Source organism: Macrobrachium nipponense, chromosome 3 (genome assembly GCF_015104395.2).
Source record: "Macrobrachium nipponense isolate FS-2020 chromosome 3, ASM1510439v2, whole genome shotgun sequence".
Lineage (NCBI taxonomy): Eukaryota > Metazoa > Arthropoda > Malacostraca > Decapoda > Palaemonidae > Macrobrachium > Macrobrachium nipponense.
In genome coordinates, this window is record NC_087202.1 from 120,384,275 (window position 1) to 120,411,758 (window position 27,484).

Here is a 27,484-nt window from a genome sequence, read left to right on the forward strand (position 1 = left end):
ACGTCCAGTTGGGCGGGACTCCCGACAAGCAGTTACTGCCTAACTACCTTGTTATAAAATCTTATAACCGAGTTCCAGCTGGCACCAAAAGTAATTCCCTATGTAAAGGACCGATGGTTTGTATAACGTGTAGGAACAAATAAGTGGCTCGCAAACTGAACATTTAAGTCTCACATTGTGTGACTGAATATTGAGTCAACACAAATCTGAGCAAATCTGCCTCATGTTATGGTTTTGAGGAGACTGATTTGCTTCTGTGGCATTCTTTATCTGGGATTTGCTATGATGATAATTTATTTGCTGTCTATTAACCCTTAAACGCCGAGTGGACGTATTTTACATCGACATTTTTTGTTTCTCAGGTGCCGACTGGACGTAATTTACGTCGACATACAAAAGTTTTTTTAAAAATTCGCGGAAAAATACTTATAGGCCTACCAGCCAAAAACTCTTGAATCACGCCCCTTGGGGGATGCTGGGAGTTCACGGATCAAGGTGTTGTTTTGTTTACAATTGTTACGTAGGTGCGCAAGCGCGAATTTCTTTCTTGCCGCACTAAAAAGTATCGGTGACACATCTCTAAAATTATTTCGTCACTTTGACATAATTTTTGTACCATTTTAAATTAGCCGTTACATGAAGTATTATATATGAAAATGTGCACATTTTTATGTAGAATACATAAAAAAAATACTCATGATTGTAGCTTTTATCAGTTTTGAGATATTTTCATATAAATAATGATAAGTGCCAAAATTTCAACCTTCGGTCAACTTTGACTACCAAAATGGTAGAAAAACGTAATTGTAAGCTAAAACTCTTATATTTTAGTAATATTCAATCATTTACCTTCATTTTGCAACAAATTGGAAGTCTCTAGCACAATATTTTGATTTATGGTGAATTTATGAAAAAACGTTTTCCTTACGTCTGCACGGTAACTCTTCCGAAAAAAATCATACGTGCGATTGTGGTAATGTTTGCACCATTTTAAAATTAGCCGTTACATAAAGTTTTATATATGGAAATGTGCGCAATTTCATGTACAATACAACTAAAAACAACCCATGGTTGTAGCTTTTATCAGTTTTGAAATATTTTCATATATAAAATGATGTGACAAATTTTCAACCTTCGGTCAACTTTGACTCTACCGAAATGGTCGAAAAATGATATTGTTATGATACAATAAAGTTTCATACATACTTACCTGGCAGATATATACTTAGCTAAGACTCCGTCGTCCCCGACAGAAATTCAAATTTCGCGCCACTCGCTACAGGTAGGTCAGGTGATCTATTGGCCTGCCCTGGGTGGCAGGACTAGGAACCATTCCCGTTTTCTATCATATTTTTTTTTCTCTTCCACCTGTCTCCTGCGGGGAGGCTGGCTGGGCCATTAATCGTACATATCTGCCAGGTAAGTATGTATGAAACTTTATTGTATCATAATAATATCATTCTGGGCTCCGCTCGTGTCGCTTGCGCGAAATATCCTTTAATCTATTATTTCTAGGGTAAATGTACTAACACATACCAGAGAATAAATAAAATAAAGAGAAAGGTCAGTACAACTGACTCGCTCACCCTCTAGGAGGGTGTCGGTATGAACACTAGGCGAGTGAGACCACTACCACGAGCCAAATGCCAATAGAAATCTCCCACTACAAAACCCTCCAAGAGGGGAGCCGTCCCACAGAGGGAGCAGCTCGTACTACTACTACGCCATCCCATGCTTGCGACTGCTGCGCCTCTAGTGGCCATCCTTTTCAGTTAGCTCACACGAGTCGCACGTGTTATTTTTCTCTCTGTGATTTTCGTGCCCTTTCTTCGGATTTTCGATAATGGAGCGTGTAGCTATTGCAGCAGCTAAGTTAAGTACTCAGTATTTACGGTTACCGAGTTTTTTCCGTCCCCGAGACAGTATTTGCCGTTTTTTAGGTATAGATACGTTCTCGGGGGCTGGAAGCATGGCAGCATGGTCCTGCCGCATGCTGGGTTCGTTCTTGGTCTCCCATACCTAGAACATCCCTTATTATTCTACGCTCTATTTACATTACCTGTTATTAGGTCTACTCAAGTTGTTATACAAGTATGTATTTCACCTTATGTAGGCTTTTTCCATCCAGACCCTAGTCTAGGTTCTTAGTATCGGCCCCTGACTAGCTTTGAGTGGTAGACTTGCCTTCGGGCTAGTCGTACACTCCTGGATTTTTTCTCCTGCTATTTTACCTTCTCTCTTTCATTTTTATTATATTTTATATTTATATGTTTTGTTATTGTTAGGTTAGTTGGCGTCTGGCTTAGCCTAGGTCATGGCTCGTAGAGCCTAGTATACCGTTGATCAGCTCGGTCGCTTCCTCATAGCTTCTCTCTGATCAGTTGGTTTTAGCCCTATGGGCCTATATGCTACCTGCTTTTCAGTTCTAGTTGCTTCCCAGATAGCTTCTATCTGATCAGTTGGTTGGCCTAGGCTTGGTATGTTACCGCCTCGTGGTCACTACGTGATCGCGAGTTAGCCAGTCGCCTACCAGTCCCCCTCCCCCCCTCTCCCGCTCTCCCATAGAGTCGGGAGGGGGTGGGTCGGTCTGTCCTTGCTCGCCCAGCATGCCCGAGCCTGCCTCCCCCTCCCCCTCCACCGGAGGGGCCTGGGAGTCCGACAGTCCCTGACTGGTTCCGACCTCTCCGCTTCTCGGCTCGGCCGGGTGGTACGTTGTGGGGGGCTCTGGCCTTCCCCCCCTCCGTTACTGCCTTGTCGCTCCGGGTTAGCGCGAGTCTGTATGTCATCTCGCCCTTCCCTCCTTACTAGAGCTCCTCCCTATCGGAGTCCTGGTATCCAGCGGAAGGGTATAGTCCACCGTAGTTGGGCCGGAGCATACAGTAGGTCTTTACTAACCGTACCGTATTGCTGAGTTACTACACTCCGCTCACTGGACCTAGTCCGGTTCACTTGCATGTAGGTTTAAGTTATCTTTAAGTTTATCTTAAGTTTCTTAAACCATCCCCGCCCCTCCCTTCATATTTTACCGGATCTCTCCGGGTGATTATAGCCCTATTCAGGCAATGCAGGGAGGGGCTATGCCCAAATTTTTTCCGAGCTCCGCCTCGTACGGAGTTCTTTTGTCCTTAGTCTGTAAGTGTTACCCCTTTAAGATACTCATGTCTTCCCACTTACAGGCCCACCAACTGTGAGCATCCGGGATGTTCCGCTACACTTCAAGACCCTGTGGACACGAAGTTTTGCCGGTCCCCATGCTCCATGCGCGACTCCGCACGGGGACATCCAGGTCTGGTACCATGAAACGTGTACCATATGTTATGATCTGGTGAGCCCCAGCTTTTGGAAGGCGTAAGTATTCCATCTCCGCATGCCGCTCCGCTTCTTTAGTACTTAAGTTTTCATCATTATTCTAACTTAAGGCATCTAGTTTAAGTTATATTCTAAGTTTTAGTTTTAAGTGATTCTTAAATCTAAAATATACCCTCTCTTACAGGCTCCGGCAGTAAGAGATACGGCATTGGCTACCCTGCGGGCCTGGGTCGGAGGTTTTGGCAAGAACGCCGCCAAGGGTCAGCCCTACATACTGGAGAAGCGTTTAGCTCTGTTAATCTTCCCCGGGGGCAAGACGACTGGGTACGTCGACCCGGCAGAGGCAGACCCTTCTATTGCCTTTTATCCAACAACAGTGGCGGCCTCCTTAACTGAACAAGGACCAGGATATCTCCACGAATGTCGCAACCTGGATATAAATGTTGAACCTATGGTAGGTATAGACGACCTGTTGGTCGAGGTAAGTAATGCAGGTACCCAAGGGTCCCCCTTGGGATTGACTGTTTCTTCTACCCCTGCAACTTCACCATCCTTCCCAGGCTTTACCGGTGATGAGTTATATACTCCTCCAGAGGCTTCGGTTAGGCCTAAGATCAAGTCTAAGCATATGACCTTGACTAGGACGTCATCGTCCTCGAAGAAGACCGTCCTCCGTCTTCTTCTTCGCGTAAGTCTCCGGCTCGTAATCCCCGGCCCACCGACAAGTCTAAAGGGTCTAGCTCCCCGGCTCAAAGTCCTCGAAAAGTAAGCCTAAGGAGAAATCCCGTACCCCGGCAGTATCACCAGTTCCACTACCTTTGGTGCCTATTCAAAGTCTCCCCTCCACTCCGCAGCAGCTCCGGCTCTGGACACCAGCGCTGGCCTGTTACAACAGGTGGGTGACTTGGTAGGCTCCCTTAAGACAAGTATGGAGCATATGATATCTCGCCTTTCGGACAGGATAACTTCTCAGGACACGATTATAGCCGGCCTAAGAGAAGCCCCTCTTGCTCTCCCTCAACCTCTAATACTAGCGGATCTCAGCTTCCCCCGTATGACTCGCTGCCCGCTTTCTCCATGAATAATCCTTGGAGAGTGGCGTCTTACGCTCCCTTCCAAGATGGTCTCATCTCCATACCGGAGTTCGGAACTCGAAGAATAGAGGACTTCGAGTTCTACCCGGAAGGCCTACGGCCTCCCTTCATAGGTTACGCTAGGCTCACGCCTGCGGCTATGGTTAGAGATGACAGGGTGGGGACCAAAGGAGACAGTCCTCTATTCTCGGACCAAGCCCAACGATAATGGCTTAGATGTCTAGACGACATTGGACTGTTTCAAATACTAAGATTCAACCATTCAAAGTCCCTTTACCATTTTCACGATGGATGAAGGAAGGTACCCCGCTTCCTTTCCTTACCAAGATAGCGAGGTCGACCATCTCAGCAGCTCAAAAAGGGGAACCCATGCCTCAGCTGAAAGAAGCAGACCCCACTTCTCCGTTGCTCCCGTCAATTGGACCGAATTATGGGAGGACTTGCCTAACACCTTCACAGCCGGCCAACAAACTCAAACCTGACTGTGCTATGGAGCAGTTTGGTGAAAGCTGCCCAGGCTCCCTGATAGTCTTATTCAAGCGGAGTTTGACTCGAAAACACGACTAGCCAGGTCAATCAACCTGATGGCTATGTCTGAGGTAGCAACCATGGCTTATGGTTCAGAGCCAATTTTTAAGCTTATGACCAAAGCCCTGACTCAAACGGTGCAGTCGGACATGTTCGAGTTTGCCACGGCTAGAACAAATTGTAGAAAGCATGTATTGCTAGAGGCAACCATTCGGCATGAACCGAATAGGCTACTTTCTTCCAACATCTGGGGCGCAGATCTCTTCCCAGAGGCTATGGTAAAGGAAGTACAAGCGGAAGCTACGAGGTTGAACCAAAGCCATTAAGGGACCGTTGGGGTCTCTTTCGGCTAGGAGAAGGCAAGACTTGACACCAAAAGGTAAGGGACAAAAGAAACCTAGACGTTTCCAACCTTACCCACAAGAAGCAGCCGCTTCTCTCAACAAGTCCTACAGTGCCGTTAGTGCAGACAGCTCAGCCCTCCACGTCTAAAGGTCAATCACAGCCTATTATGTGATATCCCCTCAGCCTCAACCCTCCACCTCATACGCCATCTCTCCAGCTTACAATCCAGCCTTCGAGAGTCAAGCTTCTCAGAAGTATGACCGCTCGAACAAGGAGGCAGAGGTAAGCGGTCCTTTCGTGGGAGAGGATCGGGAGGCCCCTTCAATAGGGGAAAGCACTTCAGAGGAGGTCGAGGGGGTTACCAGAACCAATGAGGAACTTCAGGTAGGAGGGAGGCTGTTTCACTTTCGCCACCGGTGGAACTTCAGCCGTGGGCGCAGAGCATAGTGGTCAAAAGGGCTGGGTTGGAGCTGGTTGACGAACCCACCTCCAGCCAGACCTTTCCGCCAAGTTCCTTCCAAGGAATTGACAGAATACGCAAAGGATCTCCTTCAGAAAGGAGCTATAGTCAAAGTCAAGAGATTAAAGTTTCAGGGTCGCTTGTTCAGCGTCCCGAAGAAAGGCTCAAACAAAAGAAGGGTAATCTTAAGACTTGTCCCGCTTAAACTTAGCCATACGCTGCGACAAGTTTCAAGATGCTCACGATCTCAGGTGCGGACCTTACTCCCCGTGGGGCCGTCACCACCTCTATCGATCTTACAGACGCCTACTATCATATCCCTATTGCAAGACACTTCCGTCCGTATCTGGGATTCAAGATAGGAGACCAGACGTTCTCCTTCAAGGTAGTTCCGTTCGGACTCAACGTGGCACCCAGGGTGGTCACGGAAGCTAGCGGAAGTAGTAGTGCAACAGCTCAGAGCTCAAGGGATTATGGTAGTAGCGTATCTCGACGATTGGTTGATCTGGGCCCCATCAGTCCGAAGAATGCAACAACGCCACACTGAAAGTGATCCATTTCCTAGAATATCTAGGATTCAAGATAAACAGATCCAAGTCCAGACTCACCCCAGAGTCAAACTTTCAGTGGCTAGGCATTCAATGGAATCTATCCTCACACACTCTGTCGATTCCATCCACCAAAAGGAAAGAAATAGCGAAGTCAGTCAAGCAATTTCTGAGTCACAAACTAGCATCAAGGAGAGCTCAGGAAAGGATCCTCGGCTCTCTCCAGTTTGCTTCAGTAACGAACATCTTAATGAAAGCCAAACTGAAAGATCTAACCAGGATCTGGCGCTCTCGAGCGAATGTCAGGTCCAGGGACAAGCTATCCTCAGTACCTCTGATTCTAAAGAACCGGCTTCGGCCGTGGGCAAAAGTCAAGAATCTGTCAGTGTCAGTCCCTCTTCAGTTCCCTCCACCAGGGATTACCATCCACACAGACGCGTCTTTAAGCGGCTGGGGAGGGTACTCCCAAGTCAAAAAGGTGCAAGGAATCTGGTCACCCCAGTTCCGTCAGTTCCATATAAACGTACTGGAGGCAATGGCAGTCTTCTTGACTCTGAAAAGATTACGCCCACCAAAGTACTCCCACATAAAGCTAGTCTTGGACAGCGCCAGTGGTAGTACATTGCATAAACAGAGGACGGCTCCAAGTCACGTCATCTAAATCACGTCATGATAGCCATCTTCTCCTGGCAGACAAATCAGTTGGCATCTTTCCTCCACCCACATAGCTGGAGTAAGAAAACGTCATAGCAGACGCCTATCCCGATCAGTACCCCTAGAATCGGAATGGTCTCTAGACGAGAGTTCGTTCCAATGGATCCTTCGAAGAGTCCCAGGCTACAGGTGGATCTTTTCGCTTCACAGGCGAACCACAAACTACGTGTATGTAGCCCCCAACCTGGGACCCTCTGGCTTACGCCACGGACGCCCTGGCTCTGGACTGGAACAACTGGGAGAGGATTTACATCTTCCCCCCAGTGAATCTCCTTATGAAGGTTTTAGACAAACTCAGGACATTCAGGGTCAAGTGGCTTCTAGTAGCCCCAGACTGGCCGAAGAGCAACTGGTATCCTCTGATCCTGGAACTGGGCCTTCGTCCCCTTCGGATCCCCATCCCAATGGCTCTCCCAGTCAGTACAAACGAAGACTGTGTTCGCTTCCTCAGGGATCTCAAAACCCTAACTTTATGGATTTCATGAAGTTTGCGGCAAAAAGAGATGCGAATATTGACCCTCAAAGAATATTCTTTTCCTGGAATCCGATAAAAGGGATTCAACTTGAGGCAGTATGATGCTGCCGTCAAAAGTTAGCAATCTTCCTGAGAGAGTCAGATATCAGAATCATGACAGTGTTTAATTCTGCTATTTCCTTTTTCAGATCTTTATTTGAAAAGGGTTTAGCAGCTAGCACGATTACGACAAACAAGTCAGCATTGAAAAAGATATTTCAATTTGGATTTAAACATAGACTTGACAGATACCTATTTCTCGTCTATTCCTAAAGCATGTGCTAGACTTAGGCCCTCGGTCAGGCCTACGTCAGTTTCATGGTTCTTAAACGATGTTCTAAAACTGGCTTCCGAAACCGATAATGACACATGCTCGTTTATGATGCTCCTAAGAAAAACGCTGTTTTTGTTAAGTCTAGCTTCAGGAGCAAGAATTTCAGAACTGTCGGCTTTATCCAGAGATCCGGATCATGTTCAATTCCTTCCCTCAGGGGAAGTGCTACTTTCTCCAGAACGTAGCTTTTTAGCAAAGAATGAAGATCCTTTGATGAGGTGGGAACCTTGGAAGGTACTACCCCTTCCACAAGATGTTTCCCTTTGCCCGGTTTCAACCTTGCGAGCCTTTCTATCCAGGACCTCCTCTTCCTCATCGGGACCCCTCTTTAGGAGGGAAAAAGGTGGCACTTTATCCACTAAAGGCATCAGGCAACAATCCTGTACTTTATCAAACAAGCCAATCCTGACTCCTTTTCCAAAAGCACATGATGTCAGGGCAGTGGCCACCTCAATTAATTACTTCCAACATATGAATTTTGGCTGATTTAAAGAAGTATACCGGATGGAAATCGCCGACAGTGTTCAAACGTCACTACCTTAAGGTCCTTGGAAGCTCTGAAATTTTCAGCAGTAGCAGCGGGTAACATAGTTTCCCCTGACTCTGCCTAGATTATAGTAGAAGATTCAGTCCTCCTTTCTACCTGCCTCACCCAACAGTTCGTCTATTCCTGCCTTGTTCATTAATATTCACCTTGTGTCTTAGCTGCTTTATGATTGTATAGTGCCCCTTTTGTCTGGTAAGGGACACTCAAATCTAATTAACATAATGATCTCATAGATGTTATCCCCTTATTTTTATGCTAGGGGATACATCTCAGTACAATGGTTACGGGTTTTGTATATAAGTCATATACATTCCTAAGATATATTTATCATTGATCAAATATTTATATAAATTTATACTAATTGCTATTTCTATTTTTGATACATGTTGTTACACAGATTTATTATGATAGGTAAGCATTGTACCTATTTGTATTTATGTAAATTACCTTGTATTATTAACATAATTAGAATTAAGGGTTAATTTAAGCATATTCTGATTGTTTACTGTGTACTTGTATCTTTTTAGCAATTATATTCATTCTTTTATTTTGTATCTTTTATTTGAGACCTATTTTGTTTTTTTATTAGTTTTGTTTACTTTGTAAAACAATCTTGTGTGCTGTTTCTCTGGTACGATTTCGCGCAAGCGACACGAGCTGAGGCCCAGAAAAAGGATTTTGACGTAAGGAAAAATCTATTTCTGGGCGATTGGCTCGTGTCGCCAGCGAAATACCCCCCCTACCCATCCCTTCGCTCAAGATTGTCTGCTAACTTCAGGATGGCCACTAGAGGCGCAGCAGTCGCAAGCATGGGATGGCGTAGTAGTAGTACGAGCTGCTCCCTCTGTGGGACGGCTCCCCCCCTCTTGGAGGGTTTTGTAGTGGGAGATTTCTATTGGCATTTGGCTCGTGGTAGTGGTCTCACTCGCTAGTGTTCATACCGACACCTCCTATAGAGGGTGAGCGAGTCAGTTGTACTGACCTTTCTCTTTATTTTATTTATTCTCTGGTATGTGTTAGTACATTTACCCTAGAAATAATAGATTAAAGGATATTTCGCTGGCGACACGAGCCAATCGCCCAGAAATAGATTTTTCCTTACGTCAAAATCCTTTTTTCATACAATCAACTTACCTGTCAGATAGTATATACTTAGCTGATTGTAAGTATAAAAGAAAAACCTTGGTTCCTACCTGATAGGTGGTAGACTTCGTGGCTGTTGCCCGATAGTCTGCATCACCTCAAGACTTTAGCGAGATATGTGATCTATAGCTAAGAGTTCTTGTGGGTCTGCCGATGGGGTATGAACCGCTTACTCGGCAGAGCCTGAAAGGACTTTGTCAATGGGTACTGGACCACTTCTATGACAATACACCTTATGAAGGAGCACACAACCAATCCCAACCACCTGATCCTAACCACCATGTTAGTCTAAAGAATTGTTCTGAGTTATCCCCAAACTCATTACAACAACCATAACTCGAAAACACAATACGCATACATACATAAAATTAAAAAAAAAAAAAAAATTTACCATACTCCTCCAAAAAGATATCACAAGAGTTCCTTACTGAACAACAGTGACTGGCCGTCCGTGCAGCATCGAGCCCTCTTTGTCAGCAGAAATCTAGAACATATCTAGTAGAAGGTATGTACAAAGTTAAGGATTGGTGTTTGCTCCCGTACCCAGTATCGTATCCGCCGATACGAATGGTCCCAGAGAAAAACATTTCTCGTAGGTCACGAACGAACGTCTTTCAGTAGTAGCAGATGCAAATACCGAGTTGCACCTCCAATATGTCGTATCAAGGATTTTCTTTAGCGACATATTCTTCTGAAAAGCAAGAGACGTCACCACTGCTCTCATTTCATGAGCCTTCACTCTTAAGAGTGGAAAAAGAGTCGTCAGGACAGAACTTGTGAGCATCTGTAATGACGCTCCTTACGAAGAAAGCTAACGCATTCTTTGACATGATTCTTGTGGGGTCTTTAATCGCAACACAAAGACCTTGTCTAGAGCCTCCATTTGTTTCTTCCTGTGCAAGTAGAACTTCAGGCCTCTTACAGGGCAAAGAGACCTTTCTGCTTCTCTACCAACGAGACTTGATAAAGCTTTAATCTCGAATCTCTTGGGGCCAGGGATTCGAGGGGTTTCGTTTTTCGCTAGAAAAAGTGTTCTAAACGAGCAGAAGGCCGAGTCTCTGTTGAATCCGACTTCATCTTCTAGGGCATGAAGTTCACAAATTCTTTTGGCTGTCGCCAGAGATAAGAGAAGCATTTCCTTGTTAAATCCCTAAACGAAGCTAAATGAGGAGGCTCGAATCTTTCAGACGAAAGGAACTTGAGAACCACATCAAGGTTCCAGCTGGGAGGAGCTGGTTCTCTAGACTTTGTGGTTTCAAACGATCTAATAAGATCGTGTAGATCTTTATTGTCAGCAAGCTCTAGGCCTCTATTTCTGAAGACTGCCAAAAGCATGCTTCTGTATCCTTTTATAGTAGATACAGACAAGTGAGAGTCCTCTCTCAGGAACAAAAGGAAATCAGCGATTTCGGTTACAGAGGTACTGGAGGAGGAGGACAAACTTCTTAGACTTACACCACCTTCTAAAAAAACCTCCCACATTAGACTGATAGACTGTCTGTGGAAGCTCTGCGGGCTCTAGCGATAGCGCTTGCAGCCATGTGAGAAAACCCTCCCTCGCTCTGACAAGTCTTTCGATAGTCGAAAGGCAGTCAGAGCGAGAGCGGGGAGGTTTGATGATACCTCTCGAAGTGTGGCTGTCTGAGAAGATCCATCCTTCTTGGAAGGGATCTGGGGAAGTCTACTGTCCACTCCAGCACCTCTGCAAACCAATCCTGTGCTGGCCAAAAGGGGGCTATCAGGGTGTCATTCTTGTTCGTTGGACATTACAAACTTTTTCAATACTTGCCCCAGGATTTTGAAAGGGGGAAAAGCGTACACATCTACATGAGACCAATCTAGCAGGAAGGCTCTTGGGTCTTCCACCACTGAGCAAAAGACTTCCAGCCTTTTGGAAAGGAATGTGGCGAACAGGTCTACATGAGGAGTGCCCCAAAGAGACCAAAGACTCTGAAACACTTCTGAGTGAAGGGTCACTCCTGTGTGAAGGACCTGGCTCTCCTGCTCAGCCGTCTGCCCTGACGTTCCTTGCTCCCTGAACAAAATCTTGTTAGGAGGGAGATGTTCCTCTGGGAAGTCCAAAGTAGCAGATCTCTTGCTATTTCGTATAGGAACAAGGATGTGTTCCTCCTTGTTTCCGAATGTAGGAAGAGCAGTAGTGTTGTTCACGTTCACTTGGACCACACTGTTTGTCACAAATGGTTCGAAGAACTTTAGAGCCAAGTGTACTGCTAGAAGTTCTTTGCAATTTATGTGCCAGGACACCTGTGCTGCCTTCCAGGTGCCTGACACTTCTTCTCGGTCCTAGTGTTGCTCCCCAACCCTTCTCGATGTGTCTGAATATAACACTCGGCTTGGGTTCGGAACTTCCAGAGAAATTCCCTTGTTCTCTTTTAGAGGGGACAACCACCATTCCAGGTGTGGTTTCATTTCCATTGGAAGGAGAAAACTGTCGGAGAGAAGTCCTGTCTTCCAATTCCATGATCTCCTTAGGAAGAACTAAAGAGGACGAAGATGAAGTCTTCCTAGAGAAAAGAACTGTTCGAGCGAGGAAAGGGTCCCTAGAAGGCTTAACCCATTCCCTCGCCGAAGTTGTTCTTTCCTAAAGAAGAGAGAGACTTTCTCCAAGCCTCTCCACGATTCTCTCTTGCGAAGGAAATACTCGAAAACCCCGAGAATCCATCTGAATCCCCAGATAGACTAAGTTCTGTCTGGGGATCAGCTGTGACTTCTCGAGGTTCACAAGTAGTCCCAACGACTTTATCAGGTTTAGGGTCAAAGTAAGGTCCTCCAAACACTGTCTCTGTTCTGGCCCTGATGAGCCAATCGTCCAGATACAGAGAGATGTTGACGCCTTTGAGGTGAAGAAACCTCGCCACATTCTTCATCAGGTTTGTGAAGACCTGAGGAGCTGTGGACAGGCCGAAACACAAGGCCCTGAACTGAAAGATCCTTCCCCCCGTCATGAAACGGAGGTACTTCTTCGAAGAAGGGTGAATCGGGACATGAAAATAAGCGTCCAGGAGATCCAGAGACACCATCCAATCTCCTTGTCGTAAAGCCGCAAGGACTGAGGCCGAAGTCTCCATAGAGAACTTCTCCTTTAGAACAAACTTGTTTAGAGCGCTGACGTCTAGTACCGGTCTCCAGCCCCCCAGGCTTTTGCGACCAGAAAAAGACAATTGTAAAACCCCGGAGAGTTTTGATCCAGTACTAATTCTATAGCTCTTTGTCCCACATTGATCCACCATCAGACGAAGAGTATCCCTCAGTACAGGGTCCCTGTATCTGGCTGACAGTTCCCGCGGAATAGTCGTTAGGGGGAGGAGGACTGTCCTGGAAGGGGATAAGATATCCCTTCCTGATTATTGACATCGACGAGGCGTCCGAGTTTATGAGTGTCCAGGCGTCTGCAAATTCGAGTAGCCTGGCACCTACTGGTGTTTGGAGGCTGGCTGTCTCATTTCCCTTTCTTAAAGGAATGGAAAGCAGGTCTACCTCTCCTCTCAGGGCCTCTCCTTTTTGAGGGAGCTCTGGAGGGAGGGCCTCCTCGAAAGGGCTGAACAGTAGAAGTAGGTCCTTTCTTCTCAACCGCAACAGTCTCTTCTTCCTTGCAGTCTGAAGGAGAAGATCTTGTGTTGCCTTCTCAGTCAGTGAGCGAGAAATGTCCTTCACTAACTGAGAAGGAAACAAAAAGTCTGACATGGGAGCAAAAACCAGGGCTGCTCTCTGAGAGTGTGAAACAGCCTTGGTTAGAAAAGCACTAAATATAATCCTCTTCTTAAGGAGTACCGCTCCAAAGAGGGAGGAGACTTCTCCCGATCCGTCTTGTACTGCCTTGTCAATACATGACAGTATACTAAGAATGACTTCGAGTCTAGACCTTCCGAGTCATGGGCTTTCTTTGACATCACCCCAAGGGACCAGTCTAGGAAATTAAAGACTTCCAAAATATGGAAGAGTCCCTTGAGGAGATGATCAGTCTCAGAAATAGACCAAGTCACACGAGCTCCGTTCAACGCGTGTCTACGCGAAGAATCAACTAAGGTTGAAAAATCAGCTTCAGCCGAGGCTGGGAGAGAAAGGCCCATGTTCTCCCCTGTTCGGTACACACCTCTTTTTCCAGAAAGTATGGCTGGAGGCATACAGGTGGTTCTGACCAGTTCCTTCTTTGTCAACATCCATTTGTCAAGAGACTGTAGAGCTCTCTTCATAGAGATAGTCGGTCTCATCTTCAGAACCGACAAAGACTTTGGCACAATTGCACTCGAAAATAGCGATCGAGGAGAAGGAGGAGCAGCAGGAGTCAAAGAATCTCCATACTCTTGCAAAAGAAGGGCTGTCAAAATTTTATAGTTAGAGAAACCTTCTCTACCATTAGCCTCATCTTCCGAATCTTCGTCCAAACCGGGAGGAGAATCCGCTTTAAATACGAGAGGATCTTCACAAACTTCTCTCTCTGCGGGAGACAAACTCCTACTAGGAGAAGGACTCATCGAGTGAACAGAGTCTCTCTCAAGTCTACTTGGTGCCTCGCGCCTGCTTGACTTCTCACGCCTGGCTAGCTCCTCGCGCTTGGCTGGCGCCTCGCGCCTGCTGGCGCCTCGCGCCTGGCTGGCGCCTCGCGTGGCTGGCCGCCATCGCGCTTGGCTGGCGCCTCGCGCTTGGCTGGCGCCTCGCGCTTGGCTGGCGTCTCGCGCCTGGCTAATGCCTCGCGCCTGGCTGGTGCCTCGCGCCTGGCTGGCACCTTGCGCCTGGCTGGCGTCTCGCACCTGGCTGGTGTCTCGCGCCTGTTAGGCTCTTCGTGCCTAGATAGATTTTTCATATCTGGTAGGCTGTCGTGTCTAGAAAGCTGTTCGGACCTGTAAGACTTTTCTAGTTCTATCTGGTACCGTAAGCCTGGCGGACGCTTCGCGCCTGGAAGAGGAGGCCTCACTTCTGGCCGGAGTCTCGCGCCTGGCAGGAGAAAGGAGACGAGACTTCTTAATAGGAAGCCTAGCGTCCTTTTTACGAGGAGGATCTCTCGAAGAACTCCAAACTAAGAGGCTAACTGTTCTTGTACAGCTAATAATATCCTCTTTGAAGCCACACCAGCGTCCTCTTCAATGGGAGAAGCAGGAGACCTCGAAGGTGTACAATCCCTCAACTTCAGATTGTGGAGACGTCAAGACCATCTTTGCCTTCTTGATAGATGAGGGGGCTTCCTCCGAGAAGCACTCCGGGCTCGAGTCAAAAGCGGGTTCCTTCCAGTGCCTTTTCAGTGGCGCATAGAATAGATCCGAGTCCTTCCACCCTCATTTAGGTGAAGGAGAACGGACGAAGAGAAACAATCTCGTAGGACGCTCCTTTTGAAGCAAGTCCTGAGCAGTCTGTGTCGGAAACAGAGCCTGCTGAAGGGACGCCTGACCGTTGGGGGGATTCCCCACGACCTCCATAAGGCTTTCGACTTTCCTTCTCCTCTGGGTATGTGAGCTTGGAAGAGGTCTAGGCCTGGGAGCATCGCAGGGACGGTCAGACGCCCCGCTCCACAACATTGGGAAACACTCACTCACTAAGCATACGCTATCACTTCCCTTACCTTGCATGGCCGCCATTTTTGTCCTCATCTTATGAAGAGTAACCTTCAGATCGGCGATTTCAGAAGCCGAATCTGAATGCAAAGCCTGTGAGGGTTCAGATACAGAGGGAGATCAAAATAATTAATAACAGGAGAGTTAGACTCAGAAAAAAGGCTCAATAGGCCTTGTACTTACACTTTATGTGCAGCCCGTCTAATTCTATCCCTCTCTAACTTCTTCAGTAAGAAGTTAGAGTCTTCCATTCATTAGCATTCAACCTTTCACATCATTACAGGTGTTAGCTAAGAACAATCAAACCCCCTACACTTACGACATACAGTGTGAGGATCAACTGAAGCCTTCGGTATCCTCACCTTGCAGCCTACATTTACACACACTCTCACACTAACACTTGAATCAGACATTCTAGCAGAAAAATCAACAGCAAGTCCAAATCCAGTCCACGGTAGCGAATGCCAAAACAACGATCCAGGTACGTCACCAAAATATCCAATAAAGTTGATCAAAAAGTCTTGAAAAGCGAATTCCAGTCAGGAGGTAGTAAGAACAATGTTGATACCACCGGCGACAGAGCAAAATATGCTAGAAAAACGGGGAAATTGGTTTCCTAAGTCCTGCCACCCAGGGCAGGCCGTAGATCACCTGACCTACCTGTAGCGAGTGGCGCGAAATTTGAATTTCTGTCGGGGACGACGGAGTCTTAGCTAAGTATATATCTGACAGGTAAGTTGATTGTATGAAAACGCAATTGTAGGCTAAAACTCTTATATTCTAGTATTATTCAATCATTTACCTTCATTTTGCAACAAATTGGAAGTCTCTAGTACAATATTTTGATTTATGGTGAATTTATGAAAAAAAATGATATTGTCATGTTACAATAAAGTTTTATACATACTTACCTGACAGATATATACTTAGCTATAGACTCCGTCGTCTCCGACAGAATTTCAAATTTCGCGGCACACGCTACCGGTAGGTCAGGTGATCTACCGCCCTGCCCTGGGTGGCAGGACTAGGAACCATTCCCGTTTTCTAATCAGAATTCTTCTCTTCCACCTGTCTCCTGCGGGGAGGCTGGGTGGGCCATTAATCGTATATATCTGTCAGGTAAGTATGTATAAAACTTTATTGTAACATGACAATATCATTTTTATACATTCAACTTCCCTGCCAGATATATACTTAGCTGATTTAGCACCCATTGGTGGTGGGTAAGAGACGGACCTAACTACTGAAATAGACAGGTAAACAACATATGTTGTAGGTATTAATAAACCTTGGTTCCTACCTTATTAGGCTGAAGACTTCGCGGCTACTGCCTTGGAGTCTGCTTAGCCTCAAGAGCCTCAGCGAGATATTGATCTATGGCTAAGAGTTCTTGTGGGTCTGCCAATGGGGTCTTATCCACTTACTCGGCAGAGCCTAAAGGCCTTTGTCACTGGGTGCTATTCCACTAACATGACAATACACCTTGTTCAAGGAGCACAACACCGATCCCGATCACCTGATCCTAACATCCATGTTAGTCTAAGATTGCAAGGAGTTATCCCGAACTCCTTACAAAACAACCAAAAACTCGAAACATAATTACACGTTCATTTATACAAAATATACAAAAATAATTTTGTACTCCCCCACTAGCCATACATACCCTTGATCCCCTACCAGCAATGACACTATGCGTCCATGCGACATCCGTGAGCTTGCTAATAGAAAACCAAGCACATATCTGACAAGAGGGTTTATGTACGATAAAATCAAAATATTTTAAGGATCAGTCTTTGCTCCAAGACCCAGCACTGTATCTGCTGATACAAATGGACCTAGAGAGAAGCACTTCTCATAAGTCACTCTCACATCCTTCAGGTAATGAGATGCAAACACTGAATTGCACCTCCAATAAGTAGTCTCATGATGTTTTAAGAGACATATTCTTTTGGAACGCCAAGGACGTTGCTACTGCTCTCACCCCTCATGGGTCTTAACCTTTAGAAGACCGAAGGATTCTTCCGAGCAGTTCTTGTGTGCGTCCATAATTACGCTTCTCACAAAGAAGGCCAAGGCGTTTTTGGAACATAAGTCTTTTGGGGTTGGGGTTTTCTTCACAGCACACAAAGACCTTGTTGACAAGCTCCCATCTGTCTCTTCCTCTCTAAATAAAATTTAAGAGCTCTCACTGGACAGAGAGACCTCTCTGTCTCTGTTCCTACGAGGTTAGATAGACCTTTTACTTCAAAGCTTCTGGGCCAAGGTTTTGAAGGGTTTTCGTTCTTCGCCAGAAACATTGTCTGGAAGGAGCAGATAGCAGCATCTCCTTTGAACCCCACTGTGGAATCCAGAGCGTGCAATTCGCTCGTCCTCTTGGCTGTAGCGAGAGACAACAGGAATAAGCATTTCCTAGTGACGTCGCAGAAAGAAGCCAGATGTAAAGGCTCGAATTTATCCGAGGAAAGGAATTTCAGGACCACGTCCAGATTCCAACTAGGTGTTCTAGGAGTTGCTGCTTTTGAAGTTTCAAAGGATCTAATTAAATCGTGTAGATCTTTGTTATCTGCAATTTCTAGCCCTCGATTTCTGAATACTGAAGACAGCATGCTTCTGTATCCCTTTATTGTTGATACAGATAGGTGTGATTCCTCTCTCAGAAAGAGGAGGAAATCGGCAATATTAACTATAGAGGTACTGGAGGAGGACAGCTTCTGACCCTTACACCACCTCCTAAAGACTTCCCACTTCGATTGGTATACTCTTCTCGAAGCTCTGCGGGCTCGAGCGATAGAGCCCGCAGCCTTGCGAGAAAAGCCCCTCGCTCTGACAAGTCTTTCGATAGTCGAAAGGCAGTCAGGGCAAGACCTGGAGGTTGTGATGAAACCTCTCGAAGTGGGGTTGTCTGAGTAGATCTGGTCTGTTTGGAAGAGATCTGGGGAAGCCTACTATCCACTCCAGACCCCTCCGTGAAACCATTCTTGGGCTGGCTAAAATGGGGCTATTAGTGTCAACTTCGTGCTCTTTGAAGCTACGAACTTCCTGAGCACTTCCCCCAGGATCTTGAACAGGGGAAAGGCGTAGGCGTCCACACCCGACCAATCCAGGAGAAACGTGTCTATTGCGAAGGCTCTCGGATCTTCTACTAGAGAGCAAAAGATCTCTACTCTTTTGGAGAGGAACGTCGCAAACAGGTCTATGTGAGGTCTCCCCACAGGGACCAAAGACTTCGACACACTTCCTCGTGTAGAGTCCATTCTGTGGGAAGGACCTGATTCCTCCTGCTCAGTCTGTCCGCTCTCACATTCTTTATCCCTTGCACAAATCTTGTGAGGAGAGTTATGCCTCTTTCTTCTGTCCAGGTTAACAGTTGTTTTGTTAACTGAAAGAGGGAGAAAGAGTGCGTGCCTCCTTGCTTGCGTATGTAAGCCAGAGCCGTGGTGTTGTCCGAGTTTATCTGTATCACCCCGCCTCTGACTATCTCTTCGAAGAACTTTAAGGCTAGGTGTATGGCCACTAGTTCCTTGCAATTGATGTGCCAGGACAACCTGTTCCTTTGTCCAGGTGCCTGACACCTCCCTTGCTCCTAGCGTCGCTCCCATCCCGACTCCGAAAGCGTCGGAATATTAACACTTGGTCTGGGTTCTGCAGGCAAGCGATACGCCTTCGTTGTTTTGAAGAGGAAGGATCCACCACTTCAAGTGATCTTTTATCTCTTGTGGAAGCGGGAAGATGTCCGAGAGTTGTCCCGTCTTCCAACTCCACACCCCTTTCAGGAAAAAACTGAGAGGGCGAAGGTGAAGCCTCCCAGAGAGAAGAACTTTTCTAGTGAGGACAGGGTCCCTAAAAGGCTCAGATAATCCCTCGCTGAACTGCTCTTTCTCTCTAAGAAGCTCGAGATTTTCGACAAACCTCGTGATTCTTCTCGCGAAGGCAATACTCGAAAACCCCGAGAATCCATCTGAATCCCAGATAGACCAAGCTCTGGCTGGGGATCAGCTGCGACTTCTCGAGGTTCACGAGTAATCCCAGCGATTCTATCATGTTTCTTGTTACTGATAAGTCCTCCAAGCACTGAATCTCCGACTTGGCCCTGATCAGCCAGTCGTCTAAGTTAGAGGGAGATGTTATTCCCTCTAGGTGAAGCCATCTTGCTACATTCGCCATCAGGTTGGTGAATACCTGCGGAGCTGTAGACAGACCGAAGCACAGAGCCCTGAATTGAAAAATCTTGTCTCCTATTACAAACCGAAGATATTTCTTTGACAAATGGTGAATGGGAACGTGGAAATACGCATCTTGCAAGCCCAGAGAGACCATCCAGTCTCCTGGACGAAGAGCCGACATTACTGAGGCGGACGTTTCCATACGGAACTTCTTTTTCTGAACAAAGCGATTCAGAGCGCTTACGTCCAGTACTGGTCTCCACCCCCCGATGCCTTTGGTACTAGAAAAAAGGCGATTGTAAAATCCCGGGGAGTGTGGATCCTGCACAAGTTCGATGGCCTCCTTTCCCACATTTGTTCCACCATTTGAAGGAGAGTCTTTCTCATTACAGGGTCTCTGTACCTCGCTGACAGTTCCCGAGGCGTAGATGTTAGGGGGAGGACTGTCCTCGAAGGGGATTACGGTATCCTTTTGTCTTTAGGGAAACCGAGACTGACCAAGGGTCGGCTCCCCTTTTTTGCCCATACTCCTGCAAAGTTCAGGAGTCTCGGCGCCCACTGGTGCCTTGAAGGAGCAACAAGTGTCATTTAGTTTTTCTTGAAAGGTCTGAAGGAAGACCTTCCTCTCTTGTCAGAGCTCTTCTTTCTGGCAGGGGGACGAGCTGCTGCACCTCCACGAAAGGGCTGCTGAGGAGGACGAGATCCTTTCTTATTCGTCGACACTACAGGGCGTCCTTTCTTGGACGTTTGTACCAGTAGGTCTTGTGTCGCCTTCTCAGTTAGCGAGCGAGATATATCCTTCACCAACTGAGAAGGAAACAGATGATCCGACAAAGGGGCGAACAATAAAGCAGTCCTCTGGCTCGGAGAAACCCCTTTGATAATATGGGATCCATATACTGATCTCTTTTTCAGAAGACCAGCACCAAAAAGGGAAGCCACTTCTCCCGAACCGTCCTGTACTTCCTTGTCCATGCAAGACAGGACGCTATGGAGAATCTCTGGGTTTTTTAAGAAACTCCGGATCTTTAGATTTGTTGGCCAGAACTCCGAGTGTACCAATCCAGAAAATTGAACACCTCTAAGTGACAAAAAGTCCCTTTAGAAAGTGTTCAACTCGAAATGCTCCACGTCGATCTGACCGATCCTAAAGAGTGACGTCTAGAGGCCTCCACTAAATTGGAAAAGTCCAGCATCTGCCGAGGCAGGAAGAGAAAGACCCATAGTCTCTCCTGTCCCATACCAAATACCTCTCTTTCCATGGAGTTTGGAAGGAGGCATGCAGAATCAGTCTTTCCCAACCCTTTCTTCTTGTCCATCCAAGAATCTAAAGAATGGAGGGCCTTCTTCATAGAAAATTGCAGGCTTCATTTTCAGAAAGGCCGAAGATTTTGCCGTAGCTGAGCTCGAAAAGAGAGAACGAGGAGAAGGATGAGCCGCCGGACTAAGAGAGTCTCCAAAACTCTTGTAGTAACAATGAGGCTAAGACCTTATATTCGAGAGTCCCTCATTTGCAGGAGGTTCGTCATCAGACAACTCGTCCAAACCTCGATCAGACGAAGGAGAAAGCTCTCGTTTGGAGGGAGGAGTCCTTCCAAGACCGTCCTACGATCTGAAGGAGAGGAGCTTCTATTTGGAGAAGAGTCATAAATTTCCTTCCAGGAATGAGTCTCCGACTCCTGCTCCTGGCTCTTGACTCTTGCCTCCTGCCTCCTGACCTCCTGCCTCCTGCCTCCTGCCTCCGGACTCCGGACTCCGGACTCCGGACTCCGGACTCCACTACCCACTCCGGACTCCGGATCCGGACTCCGGACTCCGGACTCCGGACTCCGGACTCCTGGACTCCGGACTCCGACTCCTGGACTCCGGACTCCTGACTCCTGACTCCTGACTCCTGACTCTGACTCCATGATCCTGCCTCTTGCCTCTTGCCTCCTGGCTCTATGACCTACTGGCTCCTGCCTCTGCTGGATGACTCCACACTCCTGGCTCTTGGCTCCTGCCTCCTGGGTGACTCCTCACTCCTGCTCTTGGCTCCTGCCTCTGGGTGACTCCTCACTCCTGGCCGGTGCCAGACGCCTCGGATCGGTTCATCCACGTTCGTACAGGAAAAAAAAAGCCTCACCTCGAGTAGGAGCATCGATCCTGGCGGCAGATACCTCCATACGTCTGGAGGATCTTTTGATAGGAAGGGAAGAGTCTTTCCTTCTAGGGGGTCTCCTTTGAAAGGACTCCTACAAAAGACGAAATCTGCTCTTGCATAGCCATCATAACCTCTTCGTAACCTCCTCTTTACCTCTTATCGGGAGGAGGGGAAGGAGGAGGGAGGGAGTCCATAGCCTCCACCTCCTGACTCCTTCTAACTCTGGTTGACAGAATGGCTCTTCTTGCCTTCTTAACTCCCGAAGGAGACCTCCTCAGGGAAGTTTCCGGGCTCGAGTCAATCGTCGGAGCCTTCCAACTCCTCTGAGGGTGGCGAGAGCAATCTGAATCCTTCCAATCACGTCTCGGAGATGAAGATCCCAACGAAGCAAAAACACTCACGCAGGACGCTTTTGCAATAGCGATCCTTGGCAGTCTGGGGTGTCACAGAAACCGCTGAAGGGACACCTGATCGGTGGGGATTCTCCACAACAACCTCCTTTCGGTTTTCGACATTCCTTCCTCCTCCTGGGCAGTGTGAGCTTGGAAGAGGTCTAGACCTAGGAGCGTTGTGGAAGCCAACCAGATGCCCCCTCCACTACACTGGGGACACTCATATCACTGTCCACTGAAAAATCACTAGCCTTACCTTGCAGGGCAGCCATTTTGTTTTCCATCAACTTGAAGGCTGCTTTTAGATCCGCAAGTTCTTTCGCTGAATCTACAGGTTCTGCAATAGGAGAAGGGGCTGCAATGGAAGGAGAAAGTAGCAATACTTACCCTTGGGAAGATCCCAAGCTAGGAATTAGTTCATTAGATCTCGAACTACTTAAACTTCTATAAGAAGCCTTCCTCACTCTTTCTCTCTCTAACTTTTTCAAATAATTAGTTAGATTCTTCCATTCATTCTCACTCAAATTCTCACATTCCTTGCAAGTATTAGTGAAAGAACATTCATACTCCCTGCAACCCTTGCATACAGTGTGAGGGTCTACCGAAGCTTTCGGCAACCTCACCTTACAGCCTACATTCACACAACGTCTCACAACCATTCCAGTGTCAGACATTTTTAAAGAAAAATCCAAAATCAAGTCCACAAAACAGTCCACAAAAGCGTATGCCAATCCAACAATCCAGATACGTCACCAAAAGTCGGTCAAGAAGATCAATTGCCGGTGAAAAAAGAAAAACTAATCGAGAGGAACCAACAACAATGTTGATGGTCCGGCGACAGAAGAATTCTGATTAGAAAATGGGAATGGTTCCTAGTCCTGCCACCCAGGGCAGGGCGGTAGATCACCTGACCTACCGGTAGCGTGTGCCGCGAAATTTGAAATTCTGTCGGAGACGACGGAGTCTATAGCTAAGTATATATCTGGCAGGGAAGTGCTTGAATGTATAAAAAATAACCATTTTCTGTTTTTTTACGTAGGCTTTTTCTCAATTTCCAAAATAATTGCATATAAAAAAATATACGAATATAAAAAAATTTGACATTCGGTCAACTTTAACTCGTCAGATATGGTCGAAAACTGCAATTGTAAGCTAATACTCTTACAGTATAGTACTATTCAATCATTTGTCTTCATTTTGAAACAAATTGGAAGTCTCTAGGACAATATTTAGATTTATGGTGAATTTCTGAAAAAAATATTTGTTTACGTCTGCGCGTTACGAATTCAAGCATCATTTTGTGATAATATTTTCTCTGTGTTGCTTTTATCGTTTTACATGTGTTATATACCAAAATATCGCAATTTATTGTACATTACAACGAAAAAAAATTAACTCGTTACCTTTAATAGTTTTGCGCATAGCACGATTTGAATACAATTATATATGAAATTTTGTTTTCGCGCTATCATATATGGCATTTATTATATATGATAAATAATCATTTCTGATGGTTGCATACTAAACTTCAGGCAATGACAAAAAAAGGAGCCCAAAATGAACTCTTAATCTTGAAAACCAAGCACGCTGTGATTTTTTGAAAAAACATTTTTTCCGCTTCCGCGCTCACTCCGAGACCCCCCCGGCACATGGAAGACGATTTTTAATATACCCCTTCGGCGTTTAAGGGTTAATTAAGAAAAAAAAGTCCAAAGGAATGCTGCAAAAGGTAGTAAATTAGGATTATGCTTACAGAAGCTAATGAATGCAAAAGAAGGAATGTCAAGGAAGGTGCATATTGTAATGATTATCTTGTAAACATTAGCATAATGCTTATATATTGTAAACTTGAATAAAAGGTGTATTGATGCAAAACAATAGACTTACATTTAAAAACTCTGTAAGAGTTTCCTCATTAGGTCCATCATAGCCTCGATCAGTCATGGCAAAAATTCGTTGCTCTTATGAAGAAGACCTTGTGGGATTTTGTAGTGTGTTGATGGTCCCTTATGCCCTGAAATACAATGCTTAGTTTACAGCTGTATTGAATGAGAAATATTTCCAAATACAGTGAACCCCCGGTCTTCGCACACTCCATATTCACGGATTTCTCTCTGGAACATATGCACACATTACTAGAGGCAAATTCACCTATTCGCAGTATTTTTCCATGAGAAATATCCACAAATTCCAGGTTTTTTTTAGCAATTTCATCATAAAATACAATTTTTGTATAACACTAAAAAAAAAAAAAAAAAAAACAGGTACTACATATGTAGGCAGTCCCCGGGTTACGATGGGTTCGGCTTATGACGTTCCGAGGTTAAGGCGCTTTTCAATTATAATTAATCAGAAATTATTTCCAGGGTTACGACGCCTACAACGTTGATCTGGCAGAAGAAATATGACACCAAAAATGGAAAATAATCATTATTTGAAGGTTTTTTTGATGCAAAATGCAATAAGAATGCAGTTTATATAGTTTTGAATGCACCCAAAGCATTAAAAGTAAGGTTTTCTTAGGATTTTTGATGATGTTCTGGCTTACGACTATTTTCGGGTTACAACGCGTCTATCGTAACCCGGGGACTGCCTGTACATTTTTAGTGGGTTTTTCTTGAGTTTTAACTAACAAAATAGGCAGTTTTAAACCTTTTTTTAGGGGCTTCAACTATTCAAGGATTCTAGCTATTCGCAGGGGGTCTGGTACACATACCCCCCCCAAATACAGGGGGGAACACTGTAATTGTTTTATAAAATCACAACTATATACACCAGTACAACCAATCTAGGTATACAGTATTCCCCCTGTATTCGCAGGGGATGGGTACCACACACCCTGCCCTGAATAGCTAAAATTTGTGAATAGTTGCAACCCTGATAAAAACACTTAAAATGGTCTATTTTGTTAGTTAAAACTCAAGGATAACTCACTAAAACTGTTTATACCTAGTTTTTTAATAGTTTTCTCACAAAAAGTGCATTTCATGATGAAACTGATACAAATAAAACCAGGAATTTGTGGATATTTCTCAGAGAAAAATACAGCTAATAGCCAAATTTTCCTTAATAATGGAAGTACTGTATAGGTGTTCCAGAGGGAAATCCACGAATACATGAGCCCACGAATCCAGGGTCCGCTAACACGGGGGGTTCACTGTAGACCAAGTTTTAAAAAATATTACATAACTTAATAACAGCACCGAATCCATGACCCTCAAACAGATACTTGTTCTTATAGGCTTGTACATAACTAGAAATGAGTTCCAAGCACTGACAGCACAAAATCTACTAACCGGTGCTTGTTTTGTTTGAGCTTTAGCAATAAAAATAAAATCAGAGGTATAGCAGACTGTTACTTCTACTTACAAAATATTCATGTACAGAATATTGTTCCCCAACTAAACCTACTGTTGCTTAACAGCACCGAAATCAGCCCGGCACTAAGGAAATACAGGAGCAGTCACAGTTTTTGAAGCTAGGAGAGAGAGAGAGAGAGAGAGAGAGAGAGAGAGAGAGAGAGAGAGAGAGAGAGAGAGAGAGAGAGAGAGAGAGAGAGAGAGATTCCAGTTTCCAATAAGCAATAAAATGGTCATTCATACACAGCTCCTAAATATTCCATACCATCTACTTACAACACTTAATGGAAATAGAATAAACAAATTCAAAATATGTACTGAATAGTATCACACAATATCTATAAAACTTGAAGGAAATAGAATTCATTATTCAAAATACCAAATAACAACTATTATAAATTGCATGTATAATGAATGCACAATTGTGCTAAATGAATGTATCATGAAACTAAATTCAGACTTCCATTGCTGTTTAAAGTATATAAAATTTCATAGCTAACATTCTAAAAGCACATTTCATGGTTGCTTATCTTTTTGGTGAAATCCAGATCCTTTTTGTAGGCACGATCTGATTTGAATGGGCTTCAATGTAAAATGAAGTTTTTATTATAAAATGATATTGTTATGATACAATAAAGTTTGTTCATACTTACCTGGCAGATATATATATAGCTGTATTTTCTGAAGTCCGACAGAATTTTAAAAACTTCCGACACACGCAGTGGTCAGCCAGGTGGTTAGTACCCATTCCCGCCGCTGGGAGGCGGGTATCAGGAACCATTCCCATTTTCTATTCATAATTTTTATTTCCACTGTCCCCTGAGGGGAGGTGGGTGGGTACTTGATTATATATATCTGCCAGGTAAGTATGAACAAACTTTATTGTATCATAACAATATCATTTTGTTCATGAAACTTACCTTGTCCGATTATATATATAGCTGAATCCCACCTTTGGAGGTGGGAAGGGACAGAATAGAAGGATTTTGGGAAACAAATGCATGCAGATGATTTACATCTTGGTTCCACCTGTTAGCATAGCTGACTTCGTGATTACTGTCACCCAAGTCTGCTTCTGCTTTACTAGAGTTGCCAGCAAGGTAGAGACCTATAAAGCTGGTGCACTCCAGATGATCTGTCAACGGGGGCGTGACCACAATGTGACTAGACCATATTGACCATACCATGAGGGCTAAGAAGTAAAATAAATATATATATATAAATATATATATCACCACCTGACCAACCTAGCCAAAGTTAAGGTGTGTTAACTAAGGCTTAAGAGTTAAGAAGTCGCCATTGTCAGCGACTCAACAACTAAATTAAGAGCTCTTCCTAACCATTTTCTACAGGATAGGATGAGTGGTACTTCTTGCCCCCAAGATTGTGTCTGCAGACACGTATGGCCCTAGCGAGCCGCAGATCTCATATGCCATCTTCACATCTCGCAGGGAGTGTGAAGTGAACACAGAGTTGCTTCGCTAAAACATGGTACTCAGGATGTTGCTGAGTGCCATGCTCTGTTGAAATGCTTCCGAGGCCGCGCCCTCACCTCGTGAGCATTCAGAAAAAAAGATTTCAAATCTTTGTGCAAACACAATGAAGGAGCATTTTTGAAAGAACTCCTTAACACTAAAGCCAGGGTGTTCTTCGATATGGGCAAGTCTGGTCTTTTTCGGAACACTGCAGATTGCCCGAATGACTTCGACTTTCTTGAGTTTTATGTAGATAAAACTTGAGAGACCCGACAGGGCACAGGACTCTCTCTGGCTCCTGCCCACTAACTTGTGCCATCCTTGCTTCCAAGCTCCTGGCCAAGGACAAAACGGGTTTCCATTCTTAGGCCACAACGGAAGGCTTAGAGAGCACACCGCCTTGTGTTCTCTAAAGCCAAAACTTGTGACGATGGCTTAAAATCTCACTAACCCTCTTTGTCGTATCTAGGGTGGTTAGAAGAAGGCCTTCCTGATCACATGGCAAGAAGATAACAGGTAGGAGAGGTTCGAATGCTTTGACATCAAGAACTTCAGACTACGTCTAAGTTCCATATTGAAAGCTTCGATCTGGACATGCACAGTCAGTCCGTCTGTACTAAAGTCAGGTGACCGACCAGTTGACCAGTCAGACGAATCAAGGACAGCAAGGCTGTACCCTGAAGACCATAAGGCACTATTCTTCGCTGAAGGATGAGTGTCTGGACTGCCTGGGCGATTCAATCTAAGCAAACCTTGGGGGTGTATCAACGCAACCCAACGTCGTCAGCGAATCAACTCCTGACTCGAGCTTCTGGTGCCAGGAGAAAGGAGCGAGGAGCAAAAAGG

General features: G+C 45.4%; 1 protein-coding gene across 6 annotated transcripts in view; it reads right to left on the bottom strand.

The window, feature by feature from the left end:
* LOC135222008 (palmitoyl-protein thioesterase ABHD10, mitochondrial-like) overlaps positions 1-27,484 on the bottom strand; it is a 275,017-nt gene that overhangs the window by 148,055 nt on the left and 99,478 nt on the right. For all 6 annotated transcript variants that reach the window (XM_064260135.1, XM_064260133.1, XM_064260134.1 and 3 more), the window contains exon 2: positions 23,692-23,818. In XM_064260135.1, coding sequence (XP_064116205.1) covers positions 23,692-23,748 — 57 coding nt within the window. In that variant the 5' untranslated portion in view covers positions 23,749-23,818. The remainder of the gene's footprint in view (positions 1-23,691; positions 23,819-27,484) is intronic.